Raw genomic sequence first — 23,059 nt, 5'->3', positions numbered from 1 at the left:
CATTTCGGGCATAGAGCCCTTCATCAAGGAGCATCGCTATAAATCAATGAATAGGTGCTCTATTTAGCAGTGAATCACTCGTGAACAATGTGCGTGGTACCAGTAACACAAATCATGAATTCTTAACCCAACGTGAGAACCATTTCCCGTGTGCTTGTGAAACTATTATCCTTGTGTTCTCTCTCATAAAAAAAACGTGTTAAGCGAACACTTACATGCCACAGTAGTGGTCTGGAATGTGATGCCGATGTGAAAAACATATCTGAAAGCAAACATGTCAGATCTCGTTAAGTACTAATGTAACCTGTTGCTGCCAAACGGTCAAAAAAGGTTGTAATTTCTACTTGCATCGAGACGCGTCGCGTCCCTTCTAGGTTGGACAGGTTGGAGAGCCTACCTACTTCAATACACAGTCCAAGGGCTCTGGACAGTCAAGCAAAATACACTGCATATAAACCACTTAGAGTTGCTAGCAGTATGTTCGAGGCATATGAGCTGCAGATTGCACACTATGCATAGATTGCCACCTAGTGTTGGGCCCGGATGTTTGCAAAAGTCTTTGAAAGTCACGGGATAGGTGACTCCTCCTTTGGATGATACTGCGCATGGTCATCTGCTCCATCCCCAGATTGTTTTTTTCTGCCTCCGGGCTCTGATGTGTTTCCAGCGCTTTGTGTTGAAACCGAATTCCTTCGGCGAGCAATCCTCACCAACTTTCAGAAAATAAGTTTTGAACGCTTTTCCACCCGACACTATTCTTCAACGCCGAATACTTCGATTCCGGTCATAGTCGACGGCCTTCGGGCCTAACTAGGCCTCGACTCCAGCTCATGGAAAGGACACCATTCAAGAAGTTTCCTCAATGTGGGTCGAAGTTTCCCCACACCGACCTTCACGAGGTGTGTAACTTCTGCCTTTCTCCAGAGCACGAGGCAAAGGACTGTTCAGCTTGTGCCTCTTTCCGCTCCAAAAAGACTATCCGGGACCGAAGAGCGAGAAGAACAATGGCTCGATCTTCAACTTCCATTCCGGACGACATCTTTGTCAACGTCCCAGAACAGGACGTCGACAGCGGTTCCGAACAGGAAGAAGATTCGGATGTCGAGGACATCACTCCAGCGCAGCGGGTCCTAAGTAAGACCGTCAACCCCGACCCTTCCTCGACACCCCTAAAGAAGGCCCTGGTCACACCCTCGCCCTCGGGTGCACACTGACACTCTGCTTCTACTGCCCCACCTTCGGGCCCGGCTAAGAAGCCAATTAAGCCTTCGCATGGTGCTGGCACCAACTTACCGGCACCGAAAAAAACATCGAGACACAAGGAAGGAGTCCTTGAAGTTGATCTGTTTGCTAAACCAACAGCTCGGAACACTCTACTTCATTTCGACAGTTAATATCCGAGAGCTCAAAAGGAAGGCATTCCATTCAGCCAATTCCTCAGTCTTCGACGGAATTGTTCCAGCATCCAAGACTTTGATCTTCAAGCTGGCATTCTTAAAGCCAAGTTCCTCACTCAGTTACCCTCATAGATTGGTTCGGGTGTCATTTAAACGAGCACGGTTCTATGACCGTGACTCGCTTCTCCAACCCAAAGTCCGAGATCAAGCATCAACTTGCATGCATCACTAGACATTCTTCTATGAATAATATGGTGCGCCAAATTATCCACTCTAATTGGCACATCTTGAATAGCAATCGAAGAAAATGACAAGATACCAAAACGCATTTTTGCTCATCAAAGGAATGACAACTTAAAATATAACATCCGTTCTAGATTAAGTGAGGGTCCTACCTTTGTTCAAAAATCCATTGACGGAACCTCACCTATCACAGGTACATATAAATGTAACACCTGTAAGGCCTGTGATATGGCCGCTGTTGGCACAAATTTTACATATCAAGGGTATAAGATCTGCCCCCGTAAGTTTTCCCACTGAAAAAACAAAAAGTAATTAATCTCCTTGTCTGCCTTTGTGGCCTAGGTAATGTCGGTGAGACAGCGAGATCATTCTGCACTAGGTTAACTGAATATCGTTCAGCGATCCACACCTCCAGAATTAGTGCCCCCTTAGTCAGGCATTATTTAGATCGTCAACACAAACCCCATGATATTTGTTGGTTCATCATTGAAAATTGCGACAATGACAGCGTTTGCATAGCAGACTTCCGGAAAAAACTTTTTGGGATTTTCACTTTGGCAACACATACCAAGGGACTCAATAATGAGATCCCTTGGGAGAATGCCATCAAATACAATACTAGATAATAGTATAGGATTGTCTTCAGCATCTAATACTTTCATTAGTTTCTTTCTCTGTGTTCTTTTCAGTTAGTCTTAATTTCAGGACCTTATTGCTATTTTGTAGGTTTGTCTGCATCTGTAAGATGTTTTTATCTATTTTATTTTTTTATTTCTCTTTGTGCTGTGTAGCTGGTTTTGGCTTTTTTTGCTAGGGAGCCACGTATTTGTGTGATCGGTGCGCACATTGTTTAGTCGCCCTTGTCTCGCTGGGTTCCCTCTGCATAGATTAATCTCAGGAGTAAGTTAGCATTCTAGGTTCTCCTTTCCTCCTCGGCATACACTTCCCCCCTCGGGCGGCTCATTTCACTTCATCGAGGTGCGCAACACCATTTTACAACTTGGCGCACAATTTAGAATATGCCGCGGCTTTATCATCCTCTCGTTCCTGCCGTCTGCTGCTATTTTCAGGCGAGCACGCTCTGAATATACATCTAGTAAGTAAGCGGGCACGAATAATTTGAGCGCGATCACCCATTAGTTTAACTATCGGAGCAGTGGCCCTTGTTTTATCATTTGCCTTCATAGGGTAGTCATTGGGATTTCCTTCTCTATATACGTTACATATTTCATGTCACTCTCGTTGTCACGTATAATTAATGAAAATCCCCTTTTGTTTTTTTTCATATAGATTATCATATAGGTGCGGCTGATGCTGCTGTGGACTATACAATATCCTGTTTTCGTCCCTTTTATCTGTGATTAATGGTCAGCGTTTTTAAAAAGGTATTCCAAATTTCTAGTTAGTCATATTCCATCTTTTTGAATATCCGAGCACAATTAACTTACACCTTCCCCTGGTCTTTCCCTCCATCGACAGGCTCAACTAGCTCTTTTAACCTGGTTTTCAAATTCTCCAGCATTGTACTGAATAGTACCATATTCGGGTACTCATTGAAGCATATCAGGTATTTTTATTTTCGTTAGTTGGGGCTCCAGCTGTCGTTTCCTCACCCTTTTTTATCGCTCGCTTGGTCCAGGTCATTATTATGATTACTTTTTCTCTAGATTATCTGCGATTATTTGTCTACAACGTCTCTGGTCCTGCCATTTCTCCTTGAGGTGGTTGCATATATACACTGACCTGGTATGCCTTTGGCCTTCTATTACTTTATTCAGAGCTCGTGTATAACACACTAAGTGACATTGTTCTGTTTTATTTTTATTGACAGTTGCCTGCATCAATCAGCGCACGAGGGTTAGTTTTATATTACGGCCTTCTATGTATGTGATTGCTTCTAGATATTAGGTATGCCTTAACTCCTCTAGTCGTATTAGTCCGAACTTGTGCATTACAATTTGTGAGACTGTTATCTTCTGTTTACATTGATAGGCGCTTTTATCAGTCAGTACATGCCGTTTAGCACATCATCCGGCGGTTTAAGACATACATAATTGTTCTCGGTAAGGATGGATCATCTTTGTTACATCTTAGGTATTGGGCTATATGCTATTACACTATCTCTATTCTACCATGGATTTGGTGCACTATTTAGGTCTTTCCTCGAAGTGTCTGCACATTTGGTATCTTCAAACTTTACATTTTACCTTTGTTTCATCACAGCTATTTCACCTTGTTCGTCTCGATTTCAGTTCTTTACCTTTATCTTCCTTTTTTTCTTTCCCTTCACCTCAACTGTTCCATATAGTCTGTTACGGTACGGCCCGTGACTTTCGCCTTGCACCATAGTTATAAGTTTTATTATTTGGCCTCAATGTACTGTACGAACCAATATCCTGTATGTTTATATTTTGTTTATATTCAGAGTATCAAGTGGTTCTCCTGAAGAAGGCGTGGTTACGCCGAAACGCGCGTAGAGTCATATGATTTACTTATTTTCCAGAAAACCCTTGTTGGATTTTATTTTCCATTAAAATTTATTGTGATTTTAAAGGATTCTTGGATGTAATGTCATTTTGTATGTTACTTTAAATGTTTTTGAAATATTGATTGTTTTAAACAAAATTTCTTTAATACAAAATAAATGTATATTTTTACAATTCTGTTTATAAATATTCTTTTTGTCGGTTCACCGAGGCTGTACATCCATTGTGTGTGCTTAACCTGATTTCCGACAGGGAAGTTGTTGCCAAGGAATTATATTTAAAATACTGTTGCCCTGTCTTAGGAACGTTATCTAGTTTCAGGGGGTCCTTTTTTATTACATTGAAAATGGAAGAGGTTCACACAATGGTGCCGCAAGAAAAAACTACACAACATGACCAGGGAATCAACGGTGCTAAGATCTCACACACCTGCTGAAAGCAAAACTAATGTCATCTTCGCTAAGAGTACACCTAGCAGCGATAGTAGCCTACACAAGAAGAGACAGGAAAGACCTTATTTACATCAAAAGTAGTGAAGAGATTCCTGGAAGGGGAAAAAGGGATAGCACCACCTAAGAGGATGCCGCCACTGGCATGGAACCTTAATTTAGTCCTAACAGAACTTATGAAAGAGCCCTTTGAACCCATCCATAAGGCCTCACTACAAATGCTAACAATGAAGACAGCCTTTCTTGTGGCAATCGCCTCGCTGCGCAGGGTTAGCAAACTGCAAGTGCTGACACAGCAAGAACCCTACATTCAAATACACAATGATAGGGTGGTAATGAGAACTGACCCACACTTAATGCCAAAGGTGGCGTCTAGGTTTCACATGAACCAGACAATACAAATACCAAGCTTCTTTCAGAAACCATCCACAAGCTCAGAGAGGGCACTGCACACTCTGGACGCTAGAGCAGTAATTCATTACATGGAAAGAACTAAAGAGCACTGGAAAGCAAAGCAGTTCTTTGTGTCCTTCGCAAGCAGTTTCCTGGGTAGACCAGTAACGAAGGGAGTAACAAAGGGACCCATAGAACGATGGATCGCACAAACTATACAATTCTGCCACTAACAGGCAGGCCAAGAACTAGCAGAGGGGGCACAAGCCCACTCTACCAGGAAGAAGGGAGCAACAATAGCCTTCCTGGCTAATACACCCATTCAAGACATATGCCTGGCAGCTACATGGGCTTCAGTGCACACGTTCGCTAAGCACTAATGTGTGGATATACAAATAAACAAGGAAGCACAAGTAGGACCGAAGGTGCTTCAACATATATTCAACAACCAATGCTCATCTTCCACCCAGCCGCCACAAACCTAACAAACCGCTACAAAGTCTATGCACCGCATAGTGAAACCAGAAAGATTCATGCTGCAAAACGAATAGTTTCATACCTGTCGGTATAGTTTTGCAGCTTGAAGACCTTTCTGGATTCACTGGCGAACCCACCCACCTCCACCAGAAAGATGAGGCAGGAGAAGATGGAAATACAAGGACAATATACAACCAGACACCTTAAAAGAGAAAGCGAAAAAATCATTTACTTTGAGGAAGAACTGGAAAACATTGCCAAAGGATTCACAAACAGAACACAAAAACAAGAAAAAAGAATCCGAAGATGGAGCCCAAAGGTGGGAGCTTCTGCAGGAAGCGTGCCGACGTCACAGGAAGTACACCAAAAAGTGGGACGTCCACGCCCACCTGGGCTACGAAAGAAAAAAAAAGAAAAAAAGACTACGATTCCGGACCCAACCGGGAATAATGCACAGCATAGTGAATCCAGAAAGATCTTCAAGCTGCAAAACTACAGACAGGTTGGAAACTATTCGTTGCTTCTAATGCTTCTTCAGCGCCAAGAAACCGTAGGTGTACGTGCGCTTTAGAAGTCCCATTTTCATTCATTCATTCCAATGCGTTCGAGAAAAGGTCAAGAAAAGTAATTGGGAAAGGGGGCAACCCTGACGTGTACCTCTTTAAAGAGAAAAATATGGGGGGGGGACCATAAACAAAAACACATGCTTTTTGAGTTGTATATTATAATTTGTCATATGAAATAAACTTTGAGCCAAACCATTGTAAGGTGCATATCATGAAATCCCAATTAATTAGATAGGCTTTTTCTGCATCCATAGATAATCCGGCTAAGAGGGATATTTTTTACTAAGAGAATATTGGAAAACGTTCTGGCATTATCAGAAGCTAGACGTCCTTTGACGAAGCCAGCTTGATCTCGGTTATTATAAAAGGAATAACTTTCTCCAAACGGGAAGCTAAGATCTTTGCAAACATTTTACAATCAAAATTGATTAGTGATATAGGACAAAATATTTTGCAAAATGAGGGATCTTTATCAGGTTTAGGGATGACAATAATAAGGGCTTCTAAAAACGAGCCACAGGCCTTAAAATTCAATATAAAAGAATAAAAAAGTTCTAACAATTTAGGGGCAAAAATAGAAGAGAAGGCTAAAAATTCACTAAAAAGCCATCGGGGACAGGAGCCTTCCATTTTTTCAAGGATTTGAGAGCGTCTGGTAATTCTTGAAGAGAAATATCTCAAGTGGTGTGTAGATATCCAGGAGAGCTTTAGGTTTGGGAAAATCTTGGGAAAAAGTCTTCAGAAGTTTAGTAGTTTTTGTGTATAAAACATTGTAATATGATTGAAATGTACTAATATCAGGATGAGAGGAGTGTATTCGTTACTGCGTGAATAGGGATGATCATTTTACGTTCGATTTGATTTTTAAATAATTCGTTAGCATTTTACCTGCTTTCTTTTTTACCTCTGTGATATTTCGATTTAACCTTAAGGAGGATGTTACAAGTATCCACAGTAGCTGTTTTATTCAGGGTGGATTTAGCTTTAATTAACTCTTGTAGTGATTAGTATTTGGATAAATAGTAATTGGTTTTGATTAGTGTTAGGGTTTCTTTATATTTAGCATTCATTAGCTTTTTTTCTTTGAAGAGTAAGCAATAGTAAAGGCTCTAAAGGATGCTTTAAATGCATCTCAATTATTGTGTAAGGAGGTGTCTAAAGAGTTCAGTACAAAAAACTCATAAATAAGAAGTCGCTTCTGAAATAAGTGAGATCTGATAAAAGGTGATTGTTAAAACGCCAGCGGCCTTGTTTACATGTGGTGATAGATCAATAGAAGTAGAAACTGGAGCATGGGCAGAAATAAAAATAGAACCAATTTCAGATGAGTGGAGACAAGGTAATTTGGAAATTAAAATATAATCAATGTGAGACCTAGTATGGTGTACAGGAGAAAAAAAGTACATTCTGAGGTATCTGGCTTACACCATCAATCAGTGGCTACATGTGCACCAGGAGGACCCAGCCTATAGGGCGGACAGGGAACAACTAAGCACCACTACTTTACTGGCGCCTTTGTACGATCAAGGGAAGATACGCTCACTCGTGGGGCCCACGAAACTTACCGTGTCGTTGTGGCACAGGGCACAGGCGAAACTGGGGTGGAAGGGGAAACTCACACGACTCACCCCTCTGTGGGACACAAAGGCCCTAGGTACCCTGAGGTGTAGCAAAGGGTTCACATCATGGGACACCATAGGTCTGTCCACAGTGGGAGACCTGTGGGACAAAGATACGGTGATCCCCTTTGATCAGCTGCAACAACAATACGAGCTTAGGCCCACAGAGCTATACAGCTACATACAAGTGCGGCACGCCCTGCTGTCGGCCATCCCTAGCGGCACGAAAGTCCCGGAGGCGTCGCCCATGGAAGACCGCCTCCTCACGGACTTTATGCAGGAAAGAGCGACATCGCTTACGTATCGCAAATTCTTAAATAATTTGATAGATCCCACCCTAAAACTGAAAGCCAAATGGGAGGAAGATGTAGGGGAATTAGACGACTCTGAATGGAACGAGGCTCTAGCCTCACCTAAAGAGGTGGGAATATCAGCAAAATTCCGGCTCGTGCAATTAAAAATCCTGCATAGGGTGTATTATTCGAGAAAGATGCTTCACACAATACACAAGATACAACACCCATATTGTCTGAGGGGATGCGGAGAAGTAGGGACTCTTTCACACTATATGGGACTGCCCACGCATTCAGGAATTCTGGAGGCAGGTCATGCGTACTGTCACAAACACTAGAATTGTCCTTGGTTCCTGACCCACGACAATGCTTACTTAACGTATGGGGGCCTAACGACCTTTCCGGACACGGACTGCAGTGGGCAGTGATAGGAATGGTAATAGCCAAACGCGACATAGCACAGAAATGGGGAGCGCCGACTATTTCGACGCTAACACAATGGTGCACGAATATGGACAAGATCATGGTAATAGAAAGGACAGTATACACTGTTAGAGCCTGCCCACGTAAATGGAACAAAATATGGACCCCATGGAATAGATTCAGGGGGGACATATGTGAACCATTAGATGAGGAAGAACAGTTGACATCCGATGAAGAGGGGGAGGAAGACTAACGTGGTAGAGAGGGGAGGAGGTGGTGGAGACCCTAGCTTGCGCCTTGGTACAGATAGAGGGATGGGTGGCAGAGGGGCGGTGACTCCGTACCAGTTGAACGCGGTGAGGGACTCCTCTACTGTATATGACTGCAGAAGCAACAAGCCAAGCGGTAGTGTAGCTGAGGGCATACAATAGACATAAGGTACCCTAAACCGGACTAGGACTATCACACCCGTTGCTTGTAATATCATCAACCATGTGTAATGACTCCATGTTCATGTTAATAGTTTTTATATATAAAACTAGACCTATTTGATTGTGTACTCTGATAATGACACGTCTGCATAAGTGTACGGTAACGCCGCCGCACCTCCGGGTTGGCGGCTTCTGGGCTGTGTTAGGTCTAAACATGAAAAATACGTGAGATATGATGGCGGCCGGCCCCTGAGGTTGTAGGCCAAAAGCTGTGCGAATGTGCAGAAACTAACAAAATAAAGGTCTTTTTAAAAAAAAAAAAAAAACAACCAACTACTATGTTAGAATTAGATATAGATAATAGTTTCAATTTTATAGATTGCCGTAATTCAGGATCTGGTTTTACAGGCCTGTAAATATTGAAGAAGGTAATTTGTCTTATGTTGATGATAACCTCAACCATCACCCAACGACCATAAGGATCACAATCTGATGACACTATTTGGGCATTCGTAGATTTATGAAACAATATAGCAACACCACCATGACTATCAATAGCAGGAGAAAAACCAATTTGATTGACCCATTGGCGTTTGAGTTTGAGATTCTACATCATTACAATGGGTTTCCTGTAAAAAAGCAACCTGGGTGTCAAGTTTAGCTAAATGAGACCATACCTTTTGACAGGATGACCTAGACCACGAACATTCCACAAGACCACATTAACCATGATGTTGGATTGGGGATACATGATGAAACAGGAACACAAAACTGCATAATCAACAAAGAAAAAAAATGGGAAGACATTGTTCAATACGTGACTAGGAAGACTTGTTATTGAAAGTAAAACATTTACCAAAAAACAAGATAAAGTGAGACCGAGCGATAAGAGTATAAAAAAAAGAGAAGAAACGGAAGGAAGAAGCGAGCAAACAGATCAAGGAATAACAACCAGATCTGTAAAGAGAAAGGAAATCGAAAGAGGAGCATAGTGACGCTAGAGGACACTGACCACAGTATTGGGTACAGAGAAGAAAAAGAGAACCTCATGAATATATGGAAAAACAAATCAGAACAGATTGAGGAAGCATGTATGTTGGATTTAAGGTAACAATCCTAAAATATAGAGAAGTAAAATAGTTAGAGGCATGTGGGCTGCTGAATTCATATCTATAGCATAGATCGCCGCCTAGTGTTGGGTCCGGATGATTGCACATTGTTGTCCTGGAAGAGTCTTCGAAGTATCACGAGATAGGTGGCTCCTCCCCTGGACTACAGTGCGCATGGGAATCGACTCCTTCCCCAGATTGTTTTTTACCGCTATTGGCTTCGGATGTATATTCGACATCTCCAGTTCGGAATCGATATAGACTTTTCTTAAGGCCTGAAGGCCTTTACCTATACCGTCGGTATTGTTTTGCGTTCGGTGCCCAGCTCTGTTCCGGCTCAGTTCCCGAGTCGGACATCCAGAGGAGTCGCGTGGCTCTTCGGAACTCGAGGCCCAGTCGACGCAGCAAGACTTTCGACGACACATCACGGAACGGAGTCCGTTCAAGAAATGTCCCGTGTGCGGATCTAAGTACCCCCACATTGACGTCCACCCGGTGTGCAACAAGTGCCTGTCGCCGGACCACGATGAAGCCAACTGTATGGCTTTTTACAGGTTTCGATCGAAGAAGACGATTCGACTTCGGCGCGTGGTGCGCCAGGAGGCCCGGCAGTCGGCCCCGGCACTGGTGGACATCTTCGGCAGAGAAGAAGCAGACGAACAAGAAGTTCATATGCAGATTTCCCCTCCGGCGGAGGAGATCGACTACTACGAATACGACTACGAATACAACGCAGACGTCGAGGTGGTCGAGGCAGAAGAAGTCGTCGACGAGGTAGGAGACGACAATGAGGCCTAGGGGGCCACGGAAGATAGCTCATGTGAAGAGCTAAGCCCCGAACGAACAATCACAAAGGCTCAGGTCAAGGGATCGCCACGCGGCCTTACCCAAGACCTTCCACCCAAATCCACGGCCTCGCCTACGGGCCCAGCTACGGACACTTCTGCGGAGCCGACGTTGGTCAAAACGAAACAGAAACCTTCGGTGTCGACGAAAACGAAAGTGATAGAGACGCCGTCGAAACAGAAGTAGTCTGTCACTCCGGCCGCCTCCTCGTCTTCCGATACGTAGGGGCAGCCGAAGCAGGCTGTCGACCAAGGGCGCCGAGCCAAAGTCGGTCAAGGGCGCCGAGCCAAAGTCGGTCAAGGGCGTCGAGCCAAAATCGGCAAAGGGCGTCGAGCCGAAGACTGGGGCCCCACACCCAGTAGTCAAGACCCCCGACACGAAAACGTCGGCGCCAAAGGCCGTCGGCACGGAAGGTGGGCACAGCGCGCCGAAAAGGGCTGATCCTGTACCTTGGCCGGATAAAACCAAGGTATCGACGCTAGAGTCTTCCCTCGCTGGTGGACCGAAGAAGTCTGTCGGGTCGACGAAACCGTCCGCTTCCTTTACGAAGCAGGTATCGGACTCTCTACAACGCATCAGGAGCAAGGCTTCCGCGGCCGCTCCAAAAGATGCTTCCACCACGAAGCCAGCTGCCACAACGCCAAAATCTTCGACGCCGCTACTGTTTACGTTGCCGCCGAAGGTAGCACCAAAGGCCTTCGCACCACGGTCGGTCACCGAAGCGCCCGTGCAAGTGTCTACGGCGTCGAAGCCTTCTCAGCCGCTTGAGAGCTTAAAGCATCGACAACCCTCGGTGGAGGAGCAGTCGAACACTTTATCGACGCCGACACCGGGAAACTTACCCTCTACAAGAGGAAGATCACGGCAACCCAGCCTTTGGAGTCCTACACGATTCCTTTGAAGCGCAAGAAGCCTGCTGCGGGAATCCCCAGTTCTAGTGGAGCCTCTTGCTCCACGGACTCAAAGAGTGGCTACACCCTCACCCACTTATTCAGATGTGGAGGGTGAAGAAGGTGATGACGAGGAGTATAACTTTCCTGTCAACACTGATCCTGAGGATCACCAAGACTGCAGGTGACCCAGGGGATCAGCAAACTGCCCAGGACCCTCGGGTGTACAATGTCAGGACCTCTCCTACTGAGGATTCGGCTGCATTTAATGCTCTAATTGAGAGGGCGGCTAAAAACCACGACGTCCAGCTGCATGCTGACCCTATCGAAGTGGACTTCCTCTTTCATACATTTTCCACAGCAGAAAAGACTGTCAAAACTCTCCCCATGCTGAAAGGGGTTCTAAAACATGCTGCAGACCTTTTTAAGGAACCCACACGGGCCAGGGTGATCAACCCTAGGATTGAAAAGAAATATAAGCAGGCACCTGGCGACCCTACCTACATCAAGGGCCAGTTGCCATTGGACTCTCTGGTCGTTTCTAATGCCCGGAAGAGGGCGAACTCGCAGACCACTGGTGATGCTCCTCCCCCTGACAAGCAATCTAAAGTGCTGGAGGCATCAGGGAAGAGGGTGGCGGCTCAAGCAGCCAATATCTGACTTATTTCTAACACTCAGGCACTCCTGGCCAGATATGACAGGGCGCACTATGACACACTAGAGACCCTGTTACAACATCTTCCAGATCAGTATAAAGAGGCAGCTGAGATGCTTATTCAGGAAGGGAAGCTTATCTCCAACGCTTCTATTAAATGTGCACTGGACGTGGCGGACACCGCGGCCAGGGCCATTAACACCAGTGTGATGTTGAGGCGTCCGGCCTGGCTCAGAATCTCCGGTTTCAAGCCGGAGATACAAACCACCATCCTCAATCAGCCAGTAAACCCAGATAGGTTATTTGGCCCTGAGGTGGATACCACCTTAGAAAAGATAAACAAGGATACCGAGACTGCAAAGTCCATGGGGGCTCTCCAGTCTCTGCAGTTTCGGGGCAGTACTTTTTGTCGCTCAAGCAATAGAGGTGTTTCCAGAGGCCAGATGTCCCAGCAAACGTAATACAATAAAGGTGGGGCGCAGTCCTCTTACACCAAGCAGAGTAGAGGCGGCTATCGGGGCAACAGCACCAAGGGCAGAGGTCGCGGAAACAAAAACTCCCGCTCCTCCACCACCAACAAAAGGTGACGCCCTGTCACTGCCCCAGACCATACTACACCTGTCGGCGGGCTCTAGCAGTTCCTGCCGGTCTGGAAATCCATCACCACAGACAGGTGGGTCAGGAAACGTATCCTGTTCGGTTATTGTCTGGAGTTAACATCCACTCCACCCAATATGCCACCATAACACCGTCCTATGACCACAGAGCATTTGCACTTATTGCAGCAGGAGGTACTCGTCATGCTGCAAAAAGGGGCAATCGAGCTTGTGCCGGTGGAGGAAGAAGGCACGGGAGTGTACTCCCTGTACCTATTAATCCCAAAGAAGGACTGGTCCCTCAGACCCATACTGGACCTCAGACCCCTGAATCGGTACATTCTATCAGAACACTTTCATATGCTCACACTGCAGCAGGTTCTTCCATTACTCAATTGGGGAGACTTCCTCGCAACCTTGGATCTCAAGGATGCCTATTTCCACATTCCACTGCATCCATCACACAGAAAATACCTCAGGTTCACTATTCAGGGTCGGCATTATCAGTTCAAGGTCCTACCTTTCGGGGTGACCACGGCGCCCAGGGTGTTCACAAAATGTCTGGCGACAGTAGCTGCGCACCTCAGGAGGCAGAATGTTCACGTTTACCCTTATCTGGACGACTGGCTTGTCCAAGCAAAGTCGGCCCAGCAGTGCGCCGCCAACATGTCCCACACCATTCACCTTCTTCATGATCTGGGATTCTCACTGAATTATCCCAAGTCGCACCTTCAGCCAGCCCATGTGCGGCAATATCTGGGTGCGACGATCGATACTCTGGCAGCCACAGCTCAGCCAAATTCATTGAGGATCGACAGCATTCAGTCACTGATCCAGAAGTTCAGACCGCAACACTCGCTTCCAGCAAGAGTGTTCATGCAGTTGATAGGCATGATGGCCTCCTGCTTCTTCATAGTCCCGCACGCGAGGCTACATATGCGTCCGCTCCAGGAATGCTTGGCTCATCAGTGGGCTCAGGCTCAAGGACAGTTGAACGACCTAGTGTTGGTGACCGGTCGGGCATACAGCTCTCTGCATTGGTGGAATCCACACAACCTGTGCAAGGGCCGACCGTTCCAAGAGCCTGTGCCACAGATTATCCGGACAACGGACGCATCTCTCCAGGGATGGGGAGCTCATGTACTCCACTACACGGTGCAGGGACTATGGACAACGCAGCAAAACAAGATGCATATCAACTACCTAGAACTGATGGCAATCTTCATGGCATTGAAGGCATTCAAAGTACATCTGTGCAACAAAGTCGTGTTCCGGACGGACAACATGACGGCCATGTACTACATTCAAAAGCAGGGAGGAACACACTCTCCACAGTTGTCTCATCTGGCTCCGAGCATGTGGAAGTGGGCCATTCAGAGGAACATCTTCCTCATGGCGGAACACCTCCCGGGCAAGGACAATTAGATGGCGGATCTGCTCAGCAGGTACAGCCACCAAATGCACGAGTGGGAGATACATCCATCAGTACTCCACCCGTACTTCCAGCAGTGGGGTCATCCAGAGATAGACCTGTTTGCCACAAGGGAAAACGCAAAATGCCAAAGCTGTGCCGCCAGGTTCCCTCACCCACAGTCGCAGGGCAATGCGATATGGATGAACTGGTCAGGCAGATTTGCATACGCTTTTCCCCCAGCACCTCTCATACCGCTGGTGGCACGAAAGCTAAAGCAACACTCGATGACTCATCCTAGTTGCTCCAACGTGGGCACGCCAACCATGGTACACCACGTTTCTAGAACTCTCCATGGTACCGCATCAAAGGCTGCACCTCACACCCAAGCTTTTGACGCAGAGCCGTGGCGACATTCAGCATCCAGATCCGCAACAGCTCAACCTGGCGATCTGGCTCCTGAAGTCTTAGTTTGGCTACCTTGACTTGCCTCCTGAATGCATGGATAACATACGGGAGGCAAGAAAGCCCACCACCAGAGCCTGCTATGCCACGAAATGGAAGCGGTTTGTCATTTACTGTACTGAACACAACATCAACCCGCTAGATGCATCCACTCCCAACATCATCTGTTATTTGTTACATCTTTACAAATGCAATCTAGCATATGCTTCCATTCGGATACACTTATCCGCCATAGCGGCTTATCTCCAAAACAGGCAGCTTCTCTCCGTTTTCAGAGTACCTGCCATTAAAGCCTTCCTAGAAGGACTGAAACGGGTCATCCCTCCCAGGACCCTGCCAACTCCTGTATGGAACCTCAATGTGGTCCTCACCAGGTTGATGGGACCACCTTTTGAGCCTCTACATTCATGTGAGATTCAGTTCTTAACATGGAAAGTGGTGTTTCTTATTGCCATTACGTCTCTGCGACGTGTTAGTGACCTACAGGCGCTCACTGTACAAGAGCCATTCATTCAAATTCACTCCAACAGGGTGGTGCTGCGCACTAACCCTAAATTTCTTCCTAAAGTGGTTTCGCAGTTCCATGTCAATCAGACCATTGAGCTGCCCGCGTTCTTTCAAAACCCAGAGAAAGTAGCCGAAAGAATGCTCCACACTCTTGATTTCAAACGAGCTTTGATGTACTGCATCGATAGACACAAAGATTTTAGTAAGACACAACAACTCTTTGTTGCCTTTTCAGCCCAGAACAAAGGCAACCCCATTTCCAAAGCAGGTATAGCCAGGTGGATCGTTAAGTGTATTCAGATTTGCTATCACAAGGCTAAGCGCACTTTAACGGTCCCCCCCCAGAGCCCACTCCATCCGCAAATGGGGGGCCTCCATGGCTTTCCTTGGTAATATTCCTTTGGAAGATATTTGTAGAGCAGCCACATGGTCTACACCACACACATTTACTAAACACTACTGTGTAGATGTGCACTCCAAGCAGCTGTGGGGCAGGCTGTTCTTAAGACACTTTTTCAAACGTCTGCAGCTGGCACAGGCGGGCGCCGTTAATGGAGGGACTGCTATTTATTCTATGCTATAGATATGAATTCAGCAGCCCACATGCCTCGAACGGAATATGCTACTTACCAGTATGCATCTGTTCTTGGCATGTAGGGCTGCTGACATTCATATCGCCCACCCTCCTCCCCCGCGCTTGTAGCGGCTGCAGAATTCACACTTATTCTTAGCATGGTCATCGCTCACACTTTTACACTCCATCTTCGCCACAATGGCTAAAAACAATCTGGGGATGGAGTCGATGCCCCTGCGCACTGTAGTCCAGGGGAGGAGCCACCTATCTCGTGATACTTCAAAGACTCTTCCAGGACAACAATGTGCAATCATCCGGACCCAACACTAGGCGGCGATCTATGGTATAGATATGAATGTCAGCAGCCCTACATGCCAAGAACAGATGCATACTGGTAAGTAGCATATTCATTAGTATCCATTCCATGAGATGAAAGATTATGAAGATAATTTTTCCCGATCATCAAATGAACGTGACCGACCATGTGTAATTTTGCAGAGAAATGGATGGAGGATTCCATATCTGATGTTGAGATGTCTCATCTGAGGACGTAAAGCAAATTCTTTGCAACGGGCGTTTGTTGCATTGGAAATATCTTAAGATATTATGGCCCGACCAAATAAGACGACATTCAAGTCTTACAGCCTTCAAAACGTGCATCAGCTCGGTGAATTCTAGAAAGAGCATTGGTTCCACGTGGTTTGGTAGCGGTAGGGTTTAGACATCCTAGACGATGTGCTCTTTGTATGTTGAGGGCACTTGTCGAAGCCTAAAGATCTAGGAGCTCTGGAAGGAATTTCTGTAGAAATGATACCATGTCAGGACCTTCAATATTTTCCGGAAGTCCATAATGGCGTAAATTATTTCTGCGACTGCGATTTTCAAGGTCCTCAGTATGGATTTTTAACTTAGGAATTTCCTGTTCAAGTGACGGAATCTTTGTTCCAGTACCTTACCTTCCATAATAATCCATTTCTCCTCAATCTGTTTCAGTTTTTCATTTGTAGTGGACATAAAGGGTTCAAGACCATGGACTTAATCTAATATAGAGTCCAAAACAGGATTCTGAGAGCAATGAATAGGAGAAGGCGGATCGTTTTTGTCTTTTTGGTTTTGTACCAGATAAGGAAGATCGATCAGTGTGCAGATAGTTAGCCAAGGTAATTTGCAAAGGAAATCACCAAAAACCTGGAGTAAAAGTGAAGTATTCCCAACAAATGCCGTAGAAAATCCAAAAAGAACAAGGTCTTAATGACAGTTCGTTCAGTATGAGACAAAGAGTTAAAAGGACCTCCAGTGAGCAAGAATAGCAGATGTACCGCAAGTGGCGCTCCTCTTATAATGGATAGCACTGTTTGACAAGAAAACTGCTCCATTTCCACAGTATATTGGCAAGTACATGAAGAGAACTGCATAAGAGCAAGCTATACAGTTCTCAGAGGGGTTTAATGCAAAGGAGTAATGTGAGGGGAAAATTTGAATCCACCATCGCTGCCACAACAGTAAAAGTCAATGAGAGGTGACATTATGAAACCACTATCACTAAAAAGCGGCAGAACTTGGCAGCGCAGAAAGACGAGAGTGCAGCGACCTAAAATGGCGGCTGCTCGCGTCTGAGAGGAAAAAATTACCACGGACTGAAAATGGCTCAGAGATGGCAGGAAACTGACCCAAAAGGGGTATCCAGAATCACTGCATCTTCCGCAAGACAGGACCGTCTCTCACCACTTGGGAAACCGGGATATAAGGCTAAAAAAAATACATCTGAGTCCACATCTGAGCTCACAGCGGGTTCGCCATTTTACCTCGGCGTGCAAGCCACGCCCCGAGGAGACCATCCTATATGTGCTTCTTTCCACGATTTACATACCAAATATTTGCAGTCCTGGGCTCTTCCGCGGTCTATAAGCCAAGCCAGTCCCTTGGCTTGACTCTGCTCTCCATATTAATGTGGTGGCTCCCCCACTCTAACTGTAATTACCAGTATTATCCAAAGATCCGTGCAATATGGAGGAAAAGGCCTGCAGTCTCGGGGTATTTGAACAGCCTTCAGTTATTGGAGATAACAGGGAAAGGATATAGCGTTATGGCTAGTGGTCGACCTCGAAGCTATGGAACCGGGTTTGAGTCTCGGCAACGACGCTCAACATCCTGTGATTCTGGGCAAATCACTTAATCTCCCCGTGCCTCACAAAAAATGTCCATTTGTAACTAAACTGGTGCTCATGTAAAGCGCTCTGATACTCGATGTCTCCGGTCTAGTTTGGTCTATATAAAACACTGGGTGGGGGGGGTAAGACACTTACACAGCATCAGTTTGATATTTTGAATATGACAAAAAAAAAAGGGGGTGCTTAATGAGCGTTCGTAGCAAGTGACTCGATAATTCTCGCCTCGGTGCCTACTCTAATCAAGGGTCCCACTCTGCAACTCTGGGCAATAGCTTGCTTAATCTCCACAACGGCCCCAACAGCGCTGGGATGCCTGGCTTCACCTTGGGGGTGCCCAGGAGGGGGCATCTCACAGGGAAAGCCAGGATGGGTTCCACAGCGGTATACAGCGCCAGGATGCCCCGAGATGGGGCGGCAGTGCGCTTTACAAGTATACACACATTTACATTTAGAGGATAGCACTGTTTTTACCAACAGAAAAGGCAGTAGACTGCCACCGCAGAGTCAATGTGTACTCCCAACAGGAAATGCTGACATCGGCTTTTCTGTTCAACTGGCTTCCATCTAAGGTATGCTTTCAGGGCGCAGCGAAATAGCTTAAGCACTGTTGTCGCCATGACTCACTTTATCTTGATGAAAATGCAGGCAGGCGCTCAAGAGGTACGAGCTGTCAAATTAAACTTTTTCACTAGCTTTCCAAGTACTCTTAAGAAAATATCCCGCCGTAAAGTTTTCCAGCTTGAAGTTGTTAGATCTATTCACAATAACTGCAGCTTCCCCCCCCCCCCCCCCCCCCCCTCCCAACAAAAAAGTGAATGGGATCAGAATCTAACACGTGCCGTGGAAGGTGGTGTAAGTGCAGCTGGGGAAAGTAGTGAATCACCTTCGTTATTCGAAAATGAAGGGCTTTCTGTATTTTAATTAATATTTACTATCTGATACAAAATTTCAGTGCTGAACTTCATTTCAAAAATTAAAACTAAATCATAATGTACCGCATTCCTGGACTTGAGTCCTTATTTCTAAAGTTTTCTCTGCGGTCTTGCAACACTAATACGATTATTGGTTCTTTGGTGGTAGGAAGGGTGAGCAGTGAGGTTAAATTCCATACTTTTGCTAGCAATATTGGATGCTAGTCACTGGTGATTTGTATATTGCCTGCCACTAATAATGCAACTTTGTTTTTGCTTTAAATGTTGATGGTTTAAATAGTGGTTGAAGGATTACATTATGGATTATTTTAACAAAGTGTTACAACTTTCTTTTGAACTGTCAAATGTACAACACAGGAATTACAAAATGGGTTCCTACCTGGCAGAAGAACGACTGGACATTGACTACAGGTGAACCAGTGAAAAACAAAGACGACTTTCAAAGGCTTCACCAATTGTCAAAGGGCATGGATATTACATGGGTATGTATTTGCTACTTTTAGGACTATACTTGAAGGAACTTGTGCAGCTTTAATATAATGTTCTCAATTGGTTTAGTCCGAACTTACATGTTTTGATTAAGATACAAAGTTCTACAGTTTTGAAGGCTGACATTATTACCAAATCGAAATGGCACAGTAATACTTTATCCACTGCTGAACACATAAACATCACTCCCCCTACGCGCCCCCCACCAAATTCTGTAGCTGCACTGTTGCCACCTGGCAGTTAAAATCCAGTCAGCTGTAACCTGTATCCATGCACTTTAACATTTGCATTATCAACTCATTTAAAAAAAAAGAATCGTCAGATAAGGACCTTCCTCTGTTAATCCTGTCTTGAGTTGACCAGAATTTCTATTTTAATGTATGTTAAGATGTGCGGTATAACTAAACGTTCCTCACAACCCTCTAGTCCTCTTTAAAGTTGTCTTTGAATCGTATGCTGTTTTTTCATCGTTCAGAATCTTAATGTACTTGAACATAGACTTTCCCACCAGCATTCGCCAAAGTTCCTTGAATGAAAAGCAGAGAGGTGGCCCACATGACGTTTTTGGCCCGGGCCTACAAAGGCTACTGACAGGACTGAATCAGGATGGGTTAATGTGATCATCACTAAGGCTACATTGGTGACCAGGACCATGTTGAAGAGTTAGGTGTCTACATTTAATAAGAAGGCAAATCTTAAAGATCTCCTTTGTTTCTCTAAAGTTCTTCATGACCCCTGATAGGATAGGTTTGGTCTCACCTGCTTGTAGAACCTTCATGAGATTCGATCTTGGCTCGTCAAGATACTTTGAACCTTTTAAGCATGGTATTTCTTAGTTATGGGGCTCTCAAAGGCCTTTTTGGCAATGTAGAGTTCAGAAAATATTGCTGTCTTCAGATAGTTGCACCTGGCCTGTGGGACAGTTGAGTGTTTTTTTGGTCAACATTTCCAGCGTGTTTTTTCCTTGTGCAGCAACTGATCTTCTCTTCAGTTATTATTTTGTACTTGTTTAGCACTTAGCAATCTGCCAACTTTTAATTCACTCCATCATAGTATTTTTGGTCTAGTATGTTTGGAATGTGATCTGCATGGTTAGTTGGCTGGGTTATTTTCCTTCTAATGGCAAGGGTTTGCATAAACTTTTTGGGGACCCTGCTGCCAGTGTCCAGGCCTCCAGGGCTAATGACCTAAGCAATCAACTACCCCACGGCGGTCAGACCCCTTTAGCTTATAATTAGTGTTGCACATTCGTCCAATTGGAAGCCTGATACTTTTATTTTTTACATCTACTAGTGGCAAAGGAAAATATTAGACAGATGGATTTTACAAACTGTCCAATATGTTTGTTTCCTGCCCTTCCTTTCCAACCCCTCTAGAAATACTGCCTATACCACAACGGCTACTGGAGGGCCACTTGTCAATTTTCCAGCAAGACTTTCACACTCTTGTAGAAGGGAGCCATATATAGGGTATCTGAAAGAGACACGTTAGTATTAGATTCCTTACCTTAGAATATCCCCAGGCGTCAGACAGGATCCGGAAATTTTTGCGTAGCAGTACCCTTGCGCGTTGGTAGGCGTCGTCTGCGGCTCCGCGTCCGTCGTGATGGCAGTGATGACGTCGTCGGAGTACTTAGACACCGCCTCCGCGTGCTGACGTCAGTTCTTCTTTTTTCCGCGCCAGCAAGCGCAGATCTGGAAAAAGCAGTAACCCTAGTCACTTTTTGACTAACTTTTTGATCCTTTTTGATTGCTATTTCGAGTCTCTCGACTCCGAAACGGTGCCTTTAGGGATGCCCGGCTTCAAGCATTGTGACGATTGCGACCGGCTGATGTCGGTCACGGATCCTCACCGCGTGTGTTTGTCGTGTTTGGGCGTCGACCACGACGACAAGGCCTGCTCCGACACCGCCCACACGGCTCCGTCGGAGTCGCGGGCGCCGCGTGCAGCTCCACACCCTCCGGTCCCTGGGCTGAACGCGTCGCCGGAGATCGAGCGCTTCCTCATGGCCAGGAGGAAACTCTCTCCTCCGACGGGCTCCGCGGCGCCTTCGGGCCCAGCGGACCCGTCTAGGAGCCCTAGCGGGTCGGCAGCTCCGGCCCCGACGCCTTCGGGTGCTTCGGCTCCGCCGACGCCTTCGGGCCCGGCGCCGCAGGTCCCCGTTATCCCGACGCCGCCGGTGCCTTCGGGCCTGGCGCCGAGGGGTCCAGTTGTTCCGCCGCCGGGCCCGGCGCCGCAGGATGCCGCTGGTCCTCCTTCGGGATCTGGTTCGTCGCCGGCGGGTCGGACGACCTCCCCGGCGTCGGACCCTCAGGTGTCACTCCGGCGTCGGACCCTCAGGTGTCGGTCCGGCGCCGGCCTCAGGTGTCACTCCGGCGCCGGCCTCAGGCGGCGCCGTCCCCGGTTCCACCTTCGTTCCTGTTCCGGCGTCGGGACGGCCCCGATGGGCGCCGCTCCAGACGCCGGTTGGAGAGTTCCATCTCTACGAACAGGCCCCATTAGATGAGAACCCTGAATTTCAGGAGATGGGTGATGAAGAGGACTGGGAGGGGTCTGAGGACCCTCTGACCAGGGAGTGTCAGTCTCATGAGGACTGGGCAGGAGACCTTGGGGAGGCCAGTGGCCTGGACACCTCTCCAGACACTGGTTTTGTCTCCCCTCCTTCTGTGGCATCGGAGGAGGGGGCAACTTATAGTGTGGTGCTGATGAGGGCTGCCAAGGCCTTGGGCCTTGAGCTCCCCGTCGCGGCCGTGAGGACTAACCTCCTCACTGAGGTCCTTAAACCGCAGTCAAGCTCGGCTGAGCCTCTGCTGCCCTTTAATGAGGCCTTGACCGACGTTCTGCTGGGCACTTGATCCAGGCCCGCTACGGGTTTGCCCGTAGATAGGAACGTGGCCAGGCGCCACCGCCCAGCCCCGGGCGACCCATGTTTCCTGTCCTCCCACCCTACCCCCGAGAGCCTGGTCATCCAGGCCTCCAATTCCCAGACCGCATTCCCGTCCGCCCCCCCCCGGACCGGGAATCCAAGAAGTATGACCAGTATGGGAAGAAGATCTTCTCATCCCTTAGCCTCGGCCTGCGGTCTTCCAACACCGCCTGCCTCTTGGGACGTTACACCCACTCTGTGTGGGATAAGGTCGCGTAAGTGCTGCCAGAGTGTCCGTTGGAGGTACGGGCCAAACTCGGCCAAGCCCTTGTGGAGGGCCGGGATGCAGCCAAGTATTCCATCCGGTGTGGACTGGATACCACTGACTCGCTGGGTAGAGCGATGGCAACGACGGTGGCGGTCAGACGCCACGCCTGGCTGAGGTCCGCCAACTTCTCGGCCGATGTCCAGAACACGCTTATGGACATGCCTTTCGATGGCCGTCGCCTCTTTGGCGACAAGGCAGACCATGCACTTGAGCGTTTTAAGGACTCCAGGGCTACGGCCAAGTCCTTAGGCCTCTCGGGCCAGCGCCAGCAATCGGCTGCCTATCACTCCTTTCGTGGCCACGAAAGGGGTGCGCCCACACGTGCCGCCAGCCACGCACCGCAGGGCAATACCCAACGCGGTGGTGGCCGTGGGAACCGCCGTCCAGGCGGTCGGGGGCAGCGGCGAGGTCAGTCCACACCTTCCCCCGCAGCATCCGCCTCA

The 23,059-nt window shown here is 47.0% G+C and overlaps 1 protein-coding gene across 2 annotated transcripts in view; it reads left to right on the top strand.

Moving 5' to 3' along the window:
* The window catches only part of LOC144762635 (ribonuclease H1-like), a 575,280-nt gene that overhangs the window by 496,128 nt on the left and 56,093 nt on the right, over positions 1 to 23,059 (top strand). For both annotated transcript variants that reach the window (XM_078647869.1, XM_078647870.1), the window contains exon 8: positions 19,291 to 19,415. In XM_078647869.1, the coding sequence (XP_078503995.1) occupies positions 19,291 to 19,415 (125 nt within the window). The remainder of the gene's footprint in view (positions 1 to 19,290; positions 19,416 to 23,059) is intronic.

Source organism: Lissotriton helveticus, chromosome 6, assembly GCF_964261635.1.
Source record: "Lissotriton helveticus chromosome 6, aLisHel1.1, whole genome shotgun sequence".
Taxonomy (NCBI): domain Eukaryota; kingdom Metazoa; phylum Chordata; class Amphibia; order Caudata; family Salamandridae; genus Lissotriton; species Lissotriton helveticus.
The sequence above is the reverse complement of the archived record's forward strand: the minus strand, read 5'-3'. Positions and strand labels throughout refer to the sequence as shown.